General features: G+C 40.1%; 1 protein-coding gene across 1 annotated transcript; it reads right to left on the reverse strand.

The window, feature by feature from the left end:
* Positions 1–11596: 11596 nt before the first annotated feature.
* Positions 11597–13009, reverse strand: LOC133977470 (E3 ubiquitin-protein ligase TRIM35-like). Its single transcript, XM_062415647.1, has one exon. The coding sequence runs from the start codon at positions 12986–12988 to the stop codon at positions 11597–11599; it is 1392 nt and encodes a 463-aa protein (XP_062271631.1). The 5' UTR covers positions 12989–13009.
* Positions 13010–18655: the final 5646 nt, after the last annotated feature.

The raw sequence follows: 18655 nt of genomic DNA on the forward strand, positions 1-18655 counted from the left end.
TGGTTCGTAAGTCTATACATACATTTTATACATGCCTAGAGATTGTAAATTGTAGTGTGTGTGTGTGTGTGTGTGTGCGTTTGTCGTGTATTTCCAGTTGACAAGTAATAAACAATTTAGTGTGTGTGTGTTTTTGTGTTTTTGTGTTACATTTCAAGAGACAAGTAATAATTTAGTGCGTGTGTTTGTGTGTGTCACGTCTGTGCTGTACTTGCATTAATAAATAAGCAGAAGGTGAAAACAGTTTGTACCGTATGTGCCTGTGTGTGTGTGTGTGTGTGTGTCTTTGTTTGCACTTGAGAGTGTTTGTGTGTGTGTGTGTGTGTGTGTGTGTGTGTGTGTGTGTGTGTGTGTGTGTGTGTGTGTGTGTGTGTGTCAGCATGCCTGGTTCAGTATTTGCCTCTTGAATAATGCAGGAGTGTGTTTGGCAAACATATTAGCTATTCAATCATGTTCTCCAATATGCTTTTTTCCATACTCATGCTCACTTAAAAAAAAAAAAAAAGGTGCAGTACGGGGCAATCAGGACCACCAGATGGCGGACTAGAGCAACAACATCTCAGACCAAGAGTTTAGTCGAACCAGGCTAAAACCAGGCTCATAAAACTCAGATCCTGTTTTTCCTGTTTTTCCTGTTTTTCACCTCAAATGTTTCAGGAACATTTTTTAATCTTCTGTTTAGTTGCAATAAGAGAAAATTGATGACATGGCTGCCAAGGTGAAGACCCATGCACAGTTGGCCGGACTGGCTATCAAAACAAAGAATATATGACACACACACACACACACACACACACACACACACACACACACACACACAGAAGGAGTGTGACTTCATTCTCTGCTCAGGACCCTGTTACTCCACTATGAACCAAATCCAAAAATAATAAATTAAACACACTAACAGCACCATGAACTGTGCCTCAATTTAGGTCCGAATCACCAAAGATTTTGCACTGATGAGATGCTGGTGCAAATACACACAAAGGGTCTGATCTACTAAGATCCCATATAAAGGTACTACATTGTGTGTGCAGTGCAACAGATTGCATGTCTAGTTAGTGTGGGTTTTACAGGTGATCTACTAAGAATAACTTCACTAAAAACAACAACAGGTGCAGACAGCAGTATTTAAATGAGGGTTTTTTGTCTTAATGGAGAGTTTGGACGATCAGAAATGTAATCTCATGGATTTAGAGGTTCTAGGAGGATGGATGGATAGATAGATAGATAGATAGATAGATAGATAGATAGATAGATAGATAGATAGATAGATAGATAGATAGATAGATAGATAGATAGATAGATAGATAGATAGATAGATAGATAGATAGATAGATAGATAGATAGATAGATAGATAGATCCCATATTACATATTCATTAAGGTAAACTACTAAATGGACATTGCGTATTATCTCATCGAACATGTTAGTAGATCAGCTTGAACATTTTTTTGCAGGTGACAAGTTTACACATTTTTACACACACAGACCTTAAGAGTTAATCAGGCCGATAAAGTTTTAATTAGCCAATTAACCGTGTGGTAAAGTATGAATGTCGGCTTTGAGTCAGAAACACAGCAGACATGATAATGGTAGTGAGAAAGAGACCAAAGGCTAAAAATCATGACCAGCGAGGTGCAGGAGCATTCCTTAAAAAAAAAGGGAAGACATTTTACCCCGACAGAGAGAAATCAGTATCATAGTCCATCAGTGCGGTTAGCTGCTGCAAACACATTCCTGCAGACTGTAAAAGAAGACGACCAAAGAAAATATATCATTCAATAACTCACAGGCATCTGCATTAAGAGCAACCTTTAGCTGACATAAAGGAAACTGTGCAGGAAACTCTGAGTCTGGACTAGTTCTGAGCCAGAGGTCGTGTCTGCAGGAGCCTGCCAGAGTGAAACTTCATCCACACCAACCGATGGCAATTAACAAAGAGGAAAGAGAAAAAATAAAACAGTGTCTGAACTGAAGTGAACTGTAAACCCATGAGTTTACTAAATAATTCATTTGTGAACATAATGATCTTATTTTTCATTCACTTTGTGTTCTCATTTGTATTCTCATGTGTTTTCAAAATGTACGAGGAGCTTAATTCATTTATTTTCCATGATGCAATGTGTATGTTACAGAGCAGTTAGAGCAGAGCTGTCCGTGGTCCTGAATCTAAAGGCTAGAATGAACTCTGACCTCTCAGTGAGGTTTCAGGGTGGGTTAGGGTTAGTTGTATTGATTGTTTGGGTTTTATTGATGTGAAGCATTGAGCTGCCTGTATAGATGTAAAGATATTAACAGACTGTATTTATAGACAGTTGTTTTGTTTAGATTAAATAAAGTGGAATTGTTGCAGAGATGTTTGCAATTTGATTTTTGTTTTTTGGGGGATTTTTTACTGGAAATGTTGTAAAACAGAAAACAGCATACTAACAAAAGTCATTTCAAGGTATTTTTCATATCAAACCGGTTTAGATCATAATCTTTAATTACAGGATGCAACATTTCCAGAAAGACATAATGTGCAGAAAGCAGTGAGCCTTTAAAGGTGGCTGCAGACTCCTTCAGACATGCTTGTTGAACAATGGAAATAAGGTGGAACTGTTGTAGAGATGTTTGTAATGAGAGTTTTTGGGTTGTGTTTTTTTTTACTGGAAATGTTGTAAAACAGAAAATGCAGCACATTACTGGATACTTGGGTGAATCTTATTAAGTGTCAAATCACACAAAAAATTCATCTCACTGCAATTTTCATATCAAACAGGTTTCGATCGTCCTCTTTAACTTACAAAGACTTCATGTTTCCCAAATAAATAATGTTAAAAAATGGAAAACACAATATGTTCAGCTGCATCTGAGTCTGACTATAGCTGTGTCCCAATTCATGGGCTGTATCCTTCGAAGGACGCATTTGAAGGCCGATTACGTCACAACGCTGCACGAAGGCTGTCCCAATTCAAAGGCTCCTTCAAATGCAGCCTTCTTTTCCCTCTTTTTGGAGGACACATCGCTATAATCTTTCGCGGCCTCCAATATCCCAAGATCCTTTGTGCACCGCTGCTCAACCCCAAAAAAAAAAAAAAAAAAACGGCAGCCGACGGAGCTGCTTCTCCTCTTCCTCCAGAACAAGGAAGATTCAAAATAAAATCAAAAATTGCTCTGGCTCAATCATTCTTAAACTTTCTTTCTACTCTTTCACTTCCTTTTGTTCTTTCTCTCTCTTTCTTTCGCGGGCTTGGCCTTCAGACATTGTGACGTAACGGTAAGGGCGAGGTCGGAGGTCCCTCAGAAGGAGTCGCCTTCGAAGGCCGGGTCCTACGAAGGATGCAGCCCCTGAATTGGGACACAGCTATTGTGTAGCAAACACTCAGTGTCTAAAAGCTTCTTTAAATGCAGCCGTACTCTCCTTCAGATATGTTTGTTGGACGGTGGAAAAGTCAATTAAACCTCCCAACAAAGTCAAAGTTTCTGCTGCTCTCTCAGCTCTCCTTTCCAGTCCTCATATTAACTATTTGTCTCTTTTCATTTCAACAACTGACAGCAACACTATAACTGCCCTTCAGGAGAGACTGTCTGAAAATATGTGCCTCAACCCTAACTCTATTTAAACATGACTCCCACCCTTCCTCCCTCACACAGGATCATTAAAGTTATAAAGGTTCATCCTCTGTGGACGATGCATGTTTGTACAAAATTCAAGACAATAAACCAAATAATTGGCACCAAAAAACAAGACCGGCTGCCTAACCCTAACCCTAACCCTTTAGTGGAGTCAATTTTCTGTTAATTGAAATTTCAGAGTGTCAGATGATCTTTCTTTCTAAGTTGTTTTGTACTTTTACCCCCCAGGGTTTATTCCAATTTTGGGGGCTCGTCCGAGATAATGACAAAATATACATTTTAACAAACATGATGCTGCTTTTAAAACTATTTTAAAGGATATTTCTGAATTGCTCATCTTGCCAACCCTTATTTGTCTCTGACCCATTTTCTTATTGCTGTCATTAAACAGTGACTGTGTGGTGACTGTGGAGGCTTTCACTCTAATTTAAGCATCAATCCCTTAAATGTCCGTATGAGATCCTGATCTACAAGCTCACAGATTTGATTCAGTTCACAGTTTGTTTTTTGTTTGTATTTTAAGTCTTCCTCTCTTCACATTTCCCCAAATATTTCTCTTTGCTGTACTCTTGCTGCGTCTCTGATGTTTGGCGGCGTCAGAAGCTCCGGCTGACGTCACGCTTCAAACAGAATTCAGGATGATTTGCGTACTTTCCCCCGCTTCATGTCGAGGCTGTGGGGAGACGTGAGCCACCGGCAGGGTTATATAAGGAGAGGCTTTTTCTATTTTTATTGCTTCTTTTTTTAAAGAGGATGTAGGTTAGATGTTTTGTCTCTTTTTGAGTGTCTCTGTCAAGGTTTTCTTCTCTTTTTACATGTCAAAACATTTCCACACTACAAACCCAAAAATAAAGTTGTTTTTTGTTTTGTTTTACTTTTGAATGAAGCAGTGACAGCTTCATGTATCTGTGGGAAATGTTCACAATAAACATCCAGTGTGTCAACATATTTGTCTTTTCTTTTCTCTCTTTTTTTTATGGCAACGTAGATCTGTGCATCCTGTCACAGCCTGACTCGGGGATTCAACAGTATAAAAGTAAATGCATTCAAAATAAACATAGAAGAGCAAATAGGTAGGGCTAGTCTGTAAAATCAGACATGTAGAGAGTGGATGAGTGTGTGTTGGATGGTGAAATAAACTAAAACTAAAACCAAAATGCCACACAGGAGCATGTGGAGCAGAGAGAGTCTGGATTGGACTGGCAGCTTCTCTGGCTTTATAAATGGGGACACATCAGGTCCAGGTCCAGGTGTTTCCCATCCTGTTAATGAGGAACCTGCACACAGCAGTAACAAGCACCCTGTTTACACCTGGCATTAAATTGCATCTCAGGTGATCCGATCATAAGTGGACAGCACCAAATACAAAAATTTCCTCTAAGACTCATTGTGATCCGATCAGTCTAAGGCTACGTTTACACTGCAGTGAAAAGTGACCTGAATCCGATTTCTTTGCTCTAATGTGACCCATATCTGATTTGTTTCTGGCAATGTGAACATCACAAGTCGTATTGAATCTGACATTTCCAAATCCGATTCAGGCTACTTTCAAATGTGGGACTGAATCGGATACATATCAGATTTTTTGAATGCGACCGCAATCTGAATAGCCAAGTTGCATTTAATGAGGCTTTGACGTTATTCTGGAGCAACACACATTAAACAGACAGACCTAACCCAGACATCATTAAAGTATTCATTTTATTTCTCCTCTTCCTCCTTTTTAACATCACCGGCTCACAAATTTGCCGGCTGCCTCCAAACACAGTTTTTACCATTAGACCATAAATGAGACTACCAGTAACTTCACCGGCTGTTTCTGTTGCCGTGTTCGCTTCCATAAACACTGTTCTGTGTGTGACGTCATTAATGATAAGCTGAGCATGCGGGTCACTTCAGGAGAGTGAGCTGTTCACATCGCAGTCCGCAGACAGACCAAATTTAAAAGTGTAATATAAACAGCCAAACAAACAATCGGATTTGAGCAATAAATCGGAATTGAGCATTAAGGCCTGCAGTGTGAACGTAGCCTAAGAAAAGAAAAAGGTGTGTTGGGTTTCTGTTTTGATGTCAGATATTATTCAGATATATCCAAAACTTGTGGTGAACATATGTAGAAATGCTGCCTGTAAGACAACGTCCTGGTTTCAGCTGCCCTGAAATCTTTGTTTGTGGGTTAGGGTCCTTTTCTCAATCCTGCCAGTTCAATCAATTAATCAATCTTTATTTATATAGCGCCAAATCACACCAAAAGTCATCTCAAGGCACTTTACACATAGAGCAGGTCTAAACCGAACTTTTAAAGAGTCCCAACATTCCCACATGAGCAGCACTTGGCGACAGTGGAGAGAAAAAACTCCCTTTTAACAGGAAGAAACCTCAGAACCAGACTCAAAGTGGGAGAACATCTGCCTCGACGGAGTTCAGGGATGAAAGTGGCCACTTGCTGATCAGGAGGAAGAGGAAGATGCTCCCACTGGTCCTGATTCATCCTGAAAGGGAACATGGATGCTGGTATAACATTTCATGGCAGTAGATGTGGAGGTAATGGTAATGGTAATGCTAGACCATGAACGCCTGTTTAGTATTACATGTTAATCAATGTATTAGTTGTTCTAACAGATATTTCAGTTTGGACCATCAGACAAACCATTAACACCCATTTAGCTGCAAGCATGACTGTAAACCTAATAGAAAAACACCCAAATATAATCAGTTTCTTTCTACTTATGTTGAAGTTTGCCAGCAAATCTTGTCCCAAATAATCCCAAATAATGATAATCACTGATTCACAGCAGTAAGATGCACTTTAAAATATTAGTATTGAAGGAATAAATTAACAAATCAAGAATATCAATCAATCATTTATTACAAATCAACCTCAAACATCTCAGCTCGAGTGTCGCCTGTTGTGCAGTTTTTAGTTTGTTGATTTATTGAATTTTCTTTTTATTTCTCTCAGTTTTTTTTTAGTCCAACATAATAATCAAGCAGAATAAATCAGGCTGACTAAAACAACATGAAACCAACATTATGATTATGGAGTCTTTGCTTCACTCGAACTTTCTTGTCGTATCCATTAAATCAAATCATGACAAGCTGTTAATTTCCTGTTAGACAGCTCTAATATTTACTGTCATGCATCCTTTAAACCTGCTCAGTACTTTAGAGACCCAAACTCAAATTGACCCCGTCTGTTTTAACTGTTCCTTCTATCCTCCCTTCCTTCCTTCCTTCCTTCCTTCCTTCCTTCCTTCCTTCCTTCCTTCCTTCCTTCCTTCCTTCCTTCCTTCCTTCCTTCCTTCCTTCCTCCCTTCCTTCCTCCCTCCTTCTCTCTGTCTTTCCTCCCCCCTACCTTCCTCCCTTCCTTCTTTCCTCTGTCCTTCTTTCCTTCCTTCCTCCCTTCTTCCTTCTTTCCTCCCTTCCTTCCTTCCTTCCTTCCTTTCCTTCCTCCCTTCCTTCCTTCCTTTCCTTCCTCCCTTCCTTCCTTCTTTCCTTTCCTCCCTTCCTTCCTTTCCTTCCTCCTTTCCTTCCTTCTTCCCTCCTTCCTTCCTCCCTCCTTTCCTTCCTTCTTCCTTCCTCGCTTCCTTCTTTCCTCCCTCCCTCCTTTCCTTCCTTCTTCCTCCCTTCATTTCTCCCTCCCTCCTTTCCTTCCTTCTTCCTCCCTTCCTTCCTTCCTTCCTTCCTCCCTCCCTCCTTTCCTTCCTTCTTCCTTCCTCGCTTCCTTCTTTCCTCCCTCCCTCCTTTCCTTCCTTCTTCCTTCCTCGCTTCCTTCCTTCCTCCCTTCCTTCCTCCCTCCCTCCTTTTCTTCCTTCTTCCTCCCTCCTTTCCTTCCTTCTTCCTCCCTTCATTCCTCCCTCCCCCCTTTCCTTCCTTCTTCCTCCCTTCCTCCCTCCTTCCTTCCTTCTTCCTTCCTTCTTCCTCCCTTCTTCCTCCCTTCCTCCCTCCTTCCTTCCTTCTTCCTTCCTTCTTCCTCCCTTCCTTCCTTGACTCGAGGACAACAGGAGGGTTAAATGACTCTCTTTCTCTCCACAGATGTGTTGTTATTAGTCACATGTCAGCATTAAACTTTAATCTCTATTAGGAGACTCTTTGACATCATCCTCATGTCTTCCTCTTCTCGCCCAGAATAATGCAGGGATTCAGATTTTCCACTTGAAATTCACCCCCAATTTAGTTAAAGCAGCAAAGTAGCATATTTCATTTCGGTTTGGATTTGCATTCATTTCATTCAGAGAGGAGATTAGTGCAAACTGACACACGGCTATAAAACAGACACAGGCGACAGGAGTGAAACTGTATCGCCAGCAAATTAGCAGCAATCCACACACACCTCTTCCTCCACTGTGTGACGACTTTTCATTACAGCTGCAGCACAAAAACCTGAAGAAAGTGTTTGAATGTAATTCTCTCCGTGTCTCTCTCTCACACACACACACACACACACACACACACACACACACACACACACACACACACACAGACACATAAACCTGAGCAGAGGAAATGTTTTTCTCCCAGCCTCTCTCCACAGATAAAGCACACCCTGAAACACTGACGATAAATCAGCAAGTAACTGCTTAATAAATCAAAACTTTCTCACCACTTTTCTTTTCATGCGGGGAAGAGCAACTGAAGGAATAACACTGCTGCAGGCCGCTCTGTGTGTGTGTGTGTGTGTGTGTGTGTGTGTGTGTGTGTGTGTGTGTGTGTGTGTGTGTGTGTGTGTGTGTGTGTGCGCAACCAGAACAAAAATACAACATTAATCTCATTATAATGCATCTTAATCGGTTTCTATTTTAGGAATAATACTTGTAATAGTTCATATTTAATAATTAAACATTTATTTAGTGTGGCTCCTTCCACAGAATTAAAATTCACAAAGTTCTTCACAAGAAGGCAATAAAAACATTCAATCGATGAGGTAGAAGCAAGAAAAAGACCATGAAAATATAAAAGCATAAAGAAACACAGAGGACCACAAAAAGTAACACACAAGAGCACTAAAACATTTTATTATAATTATAACTCCTATAATTACTGCTAGTTTTTAAAGTGAAAATGTTTTCAGTAGCCAGATGGTTACCATGGACACCACCTAATCACAATGTCCCTGATTCAGGATCCAATCCAATAAAAAGGTAAAAATACCTCAAGAAAAGAAACAATTAAAAACTAAATAAAAACTCTTATTTGCTTTTATCACCAATAATTAGATGAGTATGTCACTCGTGCAAATCATTACAGACTGTTAAATTAACCCAATAGACCTACTGATGGTTTAGATGTGACAACAGTATAGTGGAGCTTAGTGTAAAAAACATGATGTATAATTTATATTTGTGTAATGTGGCGATAGTCACCGTTGTTACAACGTCCTCGGCCGACATTTCCTGTTTGAAAGGTGATCCCTCCCCTTCTGCTACGGAGCCAAGATGGCGACCGTTGAGGGTGAGAAGTGTTCATAGTTACAAACTCAACTTTTTGACTGTTTTGAGTGAAACTATCCAGGTTCTCATAGTGTTGCATGTTTCCATACTACTTTTTTTGTGTCTATGTGGTTTAGCATCAAAACGTGCGGCTCGATCGGGAAAGAAGTGCTATGACTTTTGTTGTTGAAATTCCAATTTTTCCCAAAGTTATTCCAAAAAAACAGGAATAATTCTACATTGGGAATTTTTTAAACCCACAAAATTTCACCTTAATTTCATCTTTTTTCGGAGTCACCTAGCTCTCTCATACCTGCACGTAGAAATGTGATTCAAACATTACAACAGAGGAAAACTTCTGGTCTGTCTAAAACACCAAACAAACTGTTTTTACATAATATGTAAACTTTTCAAACTATGAGCAGTCAAACGAGGAGTGGAAATCACTTTTTCTTCAAAGTTAGAGTGGAAGCGTCAGTTAGCTTGAGTGCGAGAAGCAGTAAAAAAAACAACCTTAATTTTTATTTTTAACTCGAGCTCACGGCCAAACCGTGAAAAGGAAAAAATAATTTTTTGTCAAAATGTAGACATAGGTGTTGGGATTCATAAAATGTGACATTGACAGGCGGGGTCTGCACAAAATTTAAACGGGGGGGCCGAGACCGGCGGCAATACCTGTCTCGCTCCCCATTGACCCTAATGTAATCGTCTTTTTTTTCAAAAGACTCTCAATCTGTCTTCGCACTGAGCTTACGCGCTCATTTTAAGGAATATCCTAATAAAATAAACACTGTCAGAATCTGCCAGCTTCTGTGTCTCTCACAGTGTTTTCGGTTTTTGGACAGGAGTTACGGTTTTCTCACAGGTTGCAATTATTCGGGACCTTGTCAGAAGCCAAATTCTGGGGCATTTTGAGAATTTTTTCCAAGCAGATTGTCACATCGCCGTAGCAACCGTAGAGCCTTAGCTGCCCTTAGCAACCTGTTGCTGGGCAGAAACTGAGCTACTTTTCTGTGATTGGCTAATTCCTGTCTGTCTGTTTTGCCAGTTAACCGAGCTAGCGGCCAAGCTAGTATTGATACTCTCTCTCTCTCACTATATATATATAAATATATATGTATATAAATTATATTGACACTATTACTGCTCAAATGCATGCAGTGTGTATGTGTGCATGTGTGCATATGTGTGCGTTTGTACACACTGTTGTGTGCTAACACAGTATTTATGAAGCGTCAAGTGCTGTAGTGTAGTGCTTAGAGTTAGTGCATGTTGCTACTGCCTTGTGCTCTGTGTGCTACTCTCTGCTTACATCTACTGTTACACTTGATACTGACTATTAAGATGTACTTAATACAGCGACAGTAAAAGTTACTTAGTTAGTGTTAGTGCAATTCTCGAAACCAGAATATGATCAGGGTGACGTTTGAACACTGGAAATAAATCATGTACTCATCCCGGCAGCAGCCCCGTGGAACTCAAAATTTCTCTTGATTGTCACTGACCAGTTTATGTGTTTTTGTCTCAAAAACCTGCTGGGAGCAACTATTATGTTTTTGTTAAGGTATTAAAGAAAACCAAATGCCTGCTGACTGAGACATCAAGTACAGGAAGAATTAAAGACCTCTGATGTTCATCAATCAACCTTTATTTATAGAACCAAATCCCAAGATTACATTACAGTTTACATATTTATATGGATTTAAAAATACATAAAACTCAACAGTAAATACAAATTTAACCACAATAACTCAACAATACATGTGATTACACACTAAAAGTCACTGTGTTAAAGTTTGAGAAATAATAACGTATCTGAATACAACAAACTGCTCATACTTTGAAAAGTCTACGTTAATTGTAAAAGGTATGAGAGAGCTAGGTGACTCTGAAAAAGGTGAAATTACGGTGACATTTTGTGGGGTTTTTTAAAAATTCCCATTAATTTCCAATGGGGAATTATGCCCGTTTTTTGGGAATAACTTTGGGAATCATTGGAATTTCATCACCAAAAGTTATAGCACCTCTTTCCCGATCGAGCCGCACGTTTTGATGTATATATTGTCGGGGTTCTCTAAAAGCTGCGGGACGAGTTATGTGCCGAAATTTGGCGGAAGAATAATAAAAAGTATGAAAGGAGATGCCTCGGAGCTGCGCAGCCGTGGCACTAATTAATCTGCACAAAACTCAACAACATGTGCTTCCACACTAAAAGTCTCTGTGTTAAAGTTTGAGAAATAAAGCACCAACACAACATCAGGTTAACTTTGACAATCGTTATTTTGAGCCAATGTTACAACAAGATTGAACTAAAAACTGTCACAAATGTTCAGTTTCTTGTACAAAATGATGCAGATGACATGCAAGAGATCCACAAACCCTAACCCTAACCCATACCCAACAAATACCAAACAATCTGAACCAATGTACAACAATTACAAGTTAATACATCAAAACTTGATTTAAAATAAGTATTTTACATGTAGAATATATTTATATATTCATCATCATCATCATCATCATCATCATCATCATCATCATCACATCTACCTGCTGTGTTTCACTGTCACAGAGACCTTCAGTGGAGAAATCTTCAGTTTATCATCAGTGAGAATGTATGGAAACAGTGTGTCAGTGAAAGTGTGTGTGAAGGTGTGTATGTGTGTGTTAGTATCAGGATCAGAGAACGACAGATTTCCTCTGTTCCAGTCCAGATTCACTCTGATCCTCTGGAACTTCTTCTTCACTGGGAGAATAGTGTAGGGAAATGATGGTGACTCTGCTGAGTAGCTATCAATACAGAACGATATTCTCCATAATCCAGAATACATGCGTCCTTTCCTCTGACAAGACTCTGAGGACACACCCAGTCTCCAGTTTTTACTGTCTCCAACCTCGATATCCCAGCTGTGAGTCCCTGAGTTAAAGCCCTCAGAGCCCAGGACGAAGAAGAAGAAGTCAAACCTCTCTGGATTATCAGGAAGCTGCTGCCTCTCTCCTTCACATCTCACACTGGTCAGATCTTTAGACAGGATGAGTTCTGGATGAGCAGTGTTTGGATCCAGAATGACAGGAGTGTAGGAGACCATCTCCTTCATGTTGTTCCAGATGTGGAAGGCCAGGTTGCCCAGGTGTTTGGCCTGGTCTATCAGAGCTCCTGAGGGCAGCTGTGGATCATCCAGCAGGGGGCAGCGCTGGACTCTTTCCACTGCAGCCTTGTAGTTGTTCAGGAATGAGACGTCTTCAGCTCTCAGCTCCTCCTCTGTGGCTCTGACTGTGTGTGAAAGAGCTGCTATCTCTCTGCTCAGAGCCTTCATCTTCTCCTTCATCATCTGACTCTTCTGCTCCTCTTCCTCCCTCAGAGCAGCCATCCTGGCCTCCTCTTCCTCTTCTAGAAACTGGTGAAGCTTCTTAAACTGCTCCTTAATCTGCCTCTCTGTGTGTTGGGCCTGGACCTTAATGTGTTTTGCTGTTTGATCAAACTTCACTTTAACTTCTTCACAAACCTTTAACTTCTTCTTTAAGGACTTCAGAGTTTTCTGAAGTTCCTTCTTGTGTTGTCGTGCAGCTTCATCGATGGGTCTGAATCTGTGGTTGGTGTGTTTTTCTGAATCTCTGCAGACGACACACACTGGCTGCTGATGGTCCAGACAGAAGAGTTTGAGTTTCTCAGAGTGCAGACTGCAGAGAGCCTCTGAAGCTCTCTGATCTCTGTCCTGTAAGAAGGACTCACACAGGTTCTTTAACGCCAGGTTACAAGGTGGATCTGTTCTTGAAGATCTTCTCTTACAAACTGGACACTCACGTGTTGGTTTCTGTCTCCACCAGCTCTTCAGACAGTCTTTACAGAAACTGTGGCTACATGACAGAACAACAGGATCTCTAAAGACCTCATGACAGACCGGACAGCAGAGATCCTCCTCTGATCTGGACGCCATTTAGTCTCTGAGTGAAGCTGAAAACACAGCAGACAGAAAGTACAGTCAGTCATGGTTCCCCTCTCTCCTCTACTAACTCCACTGACATTTACTTTCAGTGTGACTCCAGTTTTTAGTCAAACTCACCTTCAGTGTGTGGAGAGTCAGCAGGTTGAAGCAGCAGAGTTCTAGTTTTCCACTTTTCTCTCCTGTAGCTGTACTCACTCAGAGGAAGTTGTCAGTTTGGTCTGAAGGTGAATCTGATGCTCTGTTTTTCAGTCTGTGTGTCTCTTTAGAGACCAACAATAAACTGTTTCCTGGTTTGTCTCAGGTGAGTCAGGTGAGGGGCGGAGCTTTGTCAGATCTCTTCTGATAAATGTTGTAGCTTCACAGTAACACAGGGTGTGTTTCAGTCCATAGTTCAACAATGCACCAACCATCAGCTGTAAAGATTAATTATTAATGATTAGGATGCAGACTGAAGCAGCAATACTTAACTTACTCCCTTCACACTGAATGAACATAAACACATAAAATCTTAAAGCAAAAATATTCATATATTTGAGCACATTCTTATAATCCCTGAAATCCCAAAGTGTCTGAAAAACAGTCCACAAAACAACAAAATACCCAAATTAAAAACTCTATTACTGGTTTTCCCTTTAACATATAATCCAGTTCAGTTCAGTTCCTTCACCTAAAATAAAGTTTTGGTTTGTTTTCAGTTTAAATAATAACCCAAAAAAAGGCATGATTGAAAAAAGACAATTTTACTCACATTAGTCGGTCAGTCTGAAGGTGAATCTGATGCTCTGTTTTTCAGCCTGTGTGTCTCTTTAGAGACCAACAATAAACTGTTTCCTGGTTTGTCTCAGGTGAGTCAGGTGAGGGGCGGAGCTTTGTCAGATCTCTTCTGATAAATGTTGTAGCTTCACAGTAACACAGGGTGTGTTTCAGTCCATAGTTCAACAATACACCAACCATCAGCTGTAAAGATGAATGATTAACAGGTTTTACCTGATTTAATCTGTACAGTACAGAACATCATGACCTGCATGAAGCTTATAAAATAAACTCTCATTCAGAGAAGTTCTGTTCAGCTGTTAGTGTGAAAACTTTACAGGAACTATAGAAACACAAAGGAGTGAATATTGTTCTGGATGATTTATTTAAGATTTGACATATTTCCAAAAACAAAAAGGACAGAACCAACACTTATAGGAAATGATGGCACACTGATGAACTTGTTGTTGTTATTGTTGTTGTTGCTCGACTCTTCAGTCGAACCAGTTCTCACGACCACATCGCCCCCGTCCTCCAGAACCTGCCCTGGCTTTCCATCCCTCACATCCAATATAAACTGCCCCCCCTCCTACCTCCATTCATCAGATGCCAACCTCTGTTCCACCTCTGACCAACTGCCCCCAACCTCTGGACCTCACTGCACTGACCTCAACACTTTCAAATCACTCCTAAAAAAAACCAACCTTTTCAAATCCATTTAGTTTCTTCTTCTCTTCTTTGTTTTTGTCGATTGTGATTTTATTTATTCTGTAATGTTTTATTGTTTCACTGTGACATAAAGAGATGCTGTTTTTGGGTATTTGACTTCCCAATAAATATAACAGTTATTTCAGCAGTCTCAGTTTAATCTAATTCCTCTGTTAGACTATTTCTCTCCATCATTCATTCAAGCATTTAAACCATTTATCAATTTGTCATTTATGCTCGTTGTTTTCTCAATTCTTAATTCCTTTATTTGATTTTAATTGTGTCCCATTGTTAGGATGAGAATTAACTGGTCTGTGGTTGGTTGACTGACACGTCTATATTTGGTACACACACACACACACACACACACACAGTGGGATAATGTGAGTGTGGCTGATAGTAAAGAGTGTTTTAAAGCCGGAGCCAGACTGTCAGAAAAAGAGAAAAATGAAGAGATGAGAGAGAAAGATGACAAAAAACAACCAACCCCTCGACTGCTCAGTGTGATTAATAGCTGTAATATAAACACTCATATTACCACAGCTGTACGTGACATAAAGTTACCATATGCACACGCACACACATACACACACACACACACACACACACACACACACACACACACTCAGCCGTAAACATACATAAACATGTTCACACACAGATGCACAAGGGCACAGCTCGAAGGCATAACTGCAAAAGTACTGTAACACACACACACACACACACACACACACACACACACACACACACACACACACACACTGAATCATGCTCACTGTCATATTTACACACATCCAGTTTACACATATTTACATCAAACACTTGACACACACACCATCTTTATTTAGTATTTATTTTTAATAAATGTGCTTTGTTCTTTCTCCTCATGTACAAACTGCAAACATATGTAAATGTACAAGCTGCACATACATCCTCTTTGTGTGTGTGTGTGTGTGTGTGTGTGTGGGGGTGTGTGTGTGTGTGTGCGTTTTTCTATCCTGGTGGGGACCGCAACCTGACATATTAATAACCCGTGGGGACCGATTTTATAACTGCAATAGCAAACAGCCCCCTGAAAGGCCTGGTGCAGTTATACCCACAGGGCTTGTTTTCCTGACTTTGTGTGCACCCCAGAGGTCACACACGGTACTGCAGTGTATGAATTTCCCCCGTGGGGACCTTTTCCTGATAAAGTGTGTATGTGTGTATATTAGCATATTAGCTTCGTATTAGCATATTAGCTTAGCGATTAGCCCCCTGGCTAACTGGATTATTAGATGCAGTGTTAATGGTTAGTGTTAGGGTTTCAATCCAACATTTGTTCAAATACTGCATATGAATTGTACTGTGGCTAACAGTGATGTCAATTGTATGCTAATAGGCGTTAGCATTATGGGTCCCAACGAGGGAGGCAAAATTCAGGTTTCAAATTTATGTGAGAGTTATTCATATTTCAAGTCATTATTTTGTTCAAACAGAATTATGATGAATTTAGGAGTTAAAATTACGTCTCTGGACCCTTTAGAAAGGGTGGAGACAGGAGTCCCCACGAGGTAGTAAAAACAGGTATGTGTGTGTGTGTGTGTGTGTGTGTGTGTGTGTGTGTGTGTGTGTGTGTGTGTGTGTGTGTGTGTGTGTGTACCTGACATGTATATCATATTATTTTCTTGCAGATGTACAGGGTGAGCAAATAACATCTTAAAATTCACATGTAACTTTTAAGACACACAATGTGATTTTCCAAATGTGTAACTTTTAACTGACTCAATCCTTTTCACATGTAAAGTTTGCATTCAAATGTCAAGCTAAAAACACATTGTCTTTCTGCACATGTGAATTTTTCAGATACACAGAAATTTAAGTTCACCTGTGCTTTGTTCACCACAGTCATGTTAAACTGGTATTCACCTCTGTTCCTGGCCTCATAATAAAATTGTGATGAAAATGGCACCAATGTCAAAGGTTTATAACTGTTAATTAATCATTTACTATGACTTTGTAGATAATTTATAATCCATTAATAAGCATAATTTTTGGGTTGCCAGGTTTAATCTTTAATATAGATTTAAAGGATTTGAGTTTATCCTGCATCAGTAAGTCTCCTCAACAATTAACTGATCTACTAAGTGAGTGTATCAAAGTCTGATATGTCTTATTCCTCCATTGTCATCCAATAAAAACCCATCAGTGAGCCACACCGCTGCACTGGGTCACATGTTTTGCGTCCCTGAAGACAGCAGCTACCATCGTGTGTTTGGAAATGTCTCTAAAAAGTAAAACTAGTAATAAGATGGTAACCTTCCTCCATGTCTCTTGTGCTTCATTATCTCTATCTTTCTCTCTCCTTCCTTCTTTTCTCTCTTAACTTAACCTGTCAAAGCCGGCGGTCGACCACCGAGAGTCCGGTTCTGCTCCAGGTTTCTTCCCATTAAAAATTGAGTTTTTTTTCTCGCCGCTGTCACTGAGTGCTGCTCACGGGGGAACGGCGAGTCTCTGTAATAATAAAGAGTTCAGTCTATGTGAAAAGTGTCCTGAGATAACTTCTGTTACCAATCAGTTAACTACACTCTGAGAATGCCTTAAGGACACACTGTGTTTGGTCCTAAACACCTTAGAAACACATTATCAATCAATCAATCAATCAATCTTTATTTGTATAGCGCCAAATCACAACAAAGTTATCTCAAGGCACTTTACACATAGAGCAGGTTCTAAACCGTACTCTTCAAGTTTTAATTTTAAAGAGACCCAACATTCACACATGAGCAAGCATTTAGCGACAATGGCAAGAAAAAACTCCCTTTTAACAGGAAGAAACCTCAGGCAGAACCAGGCTCAAAGTGGGAGAACATCTGCCTCGACCGGTTGGGGTAGAGGGGAGAGAGAGGAAGAATAGGAGAGAGAGAGAAGCACATTGAAAAAATGTCATTATCTATTGTATAAATACTCTGGATGGCTTTACTCTAACCTCCAGGAGATCTCCCTCAACTTTAACATAAAACACATTTCAAAGGTTGCTTTTTTTTTTAACTTACTTGACATTTAACCTTTGTGTCGGCCTCCCGGGTCAAATTGACCCCATCTGTTTTAACGGTTCCTTCTTTCCTCACTTCCTTCCTTCCTTTTGTCCTTCCTTCCTTCCTTCCTTCCTTCCTTCCTTCCTTCCTTCCTTCCTTCATTCCTCCCTCCCTTCCTTCTTTCTTGAAGAGAGTCTCCAGTTTTAGATTCCTGGGAATTCAAGTGGACTGTAAACTCCAATGCTCTGGTGAAAAAGACCCAATAGAGACTAACCCCCCCAATCCCCCTCCCTCCCCCACTACCACCACAGTGATTTTAAATTGCATCACCATCATGTGCAATAACTGCATATGCTCTCTAGCCTTTCCTTTTTAAAGCACTTAATTACCATATTTTACCTTATTTAACAGTATTTTATGTGTGTGTGTGTGTGTGTGTGTGTGTGTGTGTGTGTGTGTGTGTGTGTGTGTGTGTGTGTGTGTGTGTGTGTGTGTGTGTGCTTTGAGCAGAGTGAATGGAAACAGTTTTTATTCTTTTATGAGAAATGGCGAATTTCATTTTATTTGAACATGCAATGATAATAAAGGCATTCATTTATTAATCTCTCTCTCTCAGTCTATCCAGTCAAAGCAGACGGTCGCCCACCACGAGTCCAGCTCTGCTTTAGTTCTTTCTTGCTGCTGTCACTAAGGGCTGCTCATGGGGGGATGTTAGGTTCAGTCTATGGTTAAACACACCCTGAGATCACTTCTGCTGTGATTTGGTGCAATATAAATAAAGTTGACTTGACTGGCTTTAACCCTCAGGATTGAGATTCCTTGTTCTGTAAATGCCACTGAGCATGTGCAGGAACATGCCTCAGTTTACAGCTTCACTAGTTTGTTGTGCTTCATATCACAACCTCCTGACTTTGTGCTTTCTCTTAGAAAGTAGAAAGTCGTACAAACAAAACAGTAATTTCAAGCTTACAAAGTGCTTTTGTTAGCTAAATCTAACCACAGGTATGATGCGAACCCAAGTCTGCTGTCAGACACCTGCAGCTCGTACGTCTCCCATCCATCTCGACTTCCGAGTCATAATTAAATGTTGCTTCACTCATTCACATAAATCCAGACACTGATTACTCTAATTACATCACTGAGACAACCGTTAAGTTGTATAGCATGTCATTGCTAGGAC

Source organism: Scomber scombrus, chromosome 3, assembly GCF_963691925.1.
Source record: "Scomber scombrus chromosome 3, fScoSco1.1, whole genome shotgun sequence".
Taxonomy (NCBI): Eukaryota; Metazoa; Chordata; class Actinopteri; order Scombriformes; family Scombridae; genus Scomber; species Scomber scombrus.

Excerpts from the sequence above, each read along its gene's own strand:
- LOC133977470 (XM_062415647.1), bottom strand. The coding sequence starts at position 12,988 with ATGGCGTCCAGATCAGAGGAGGATCTCTGCTGTCCGGTCTGTCATGAG.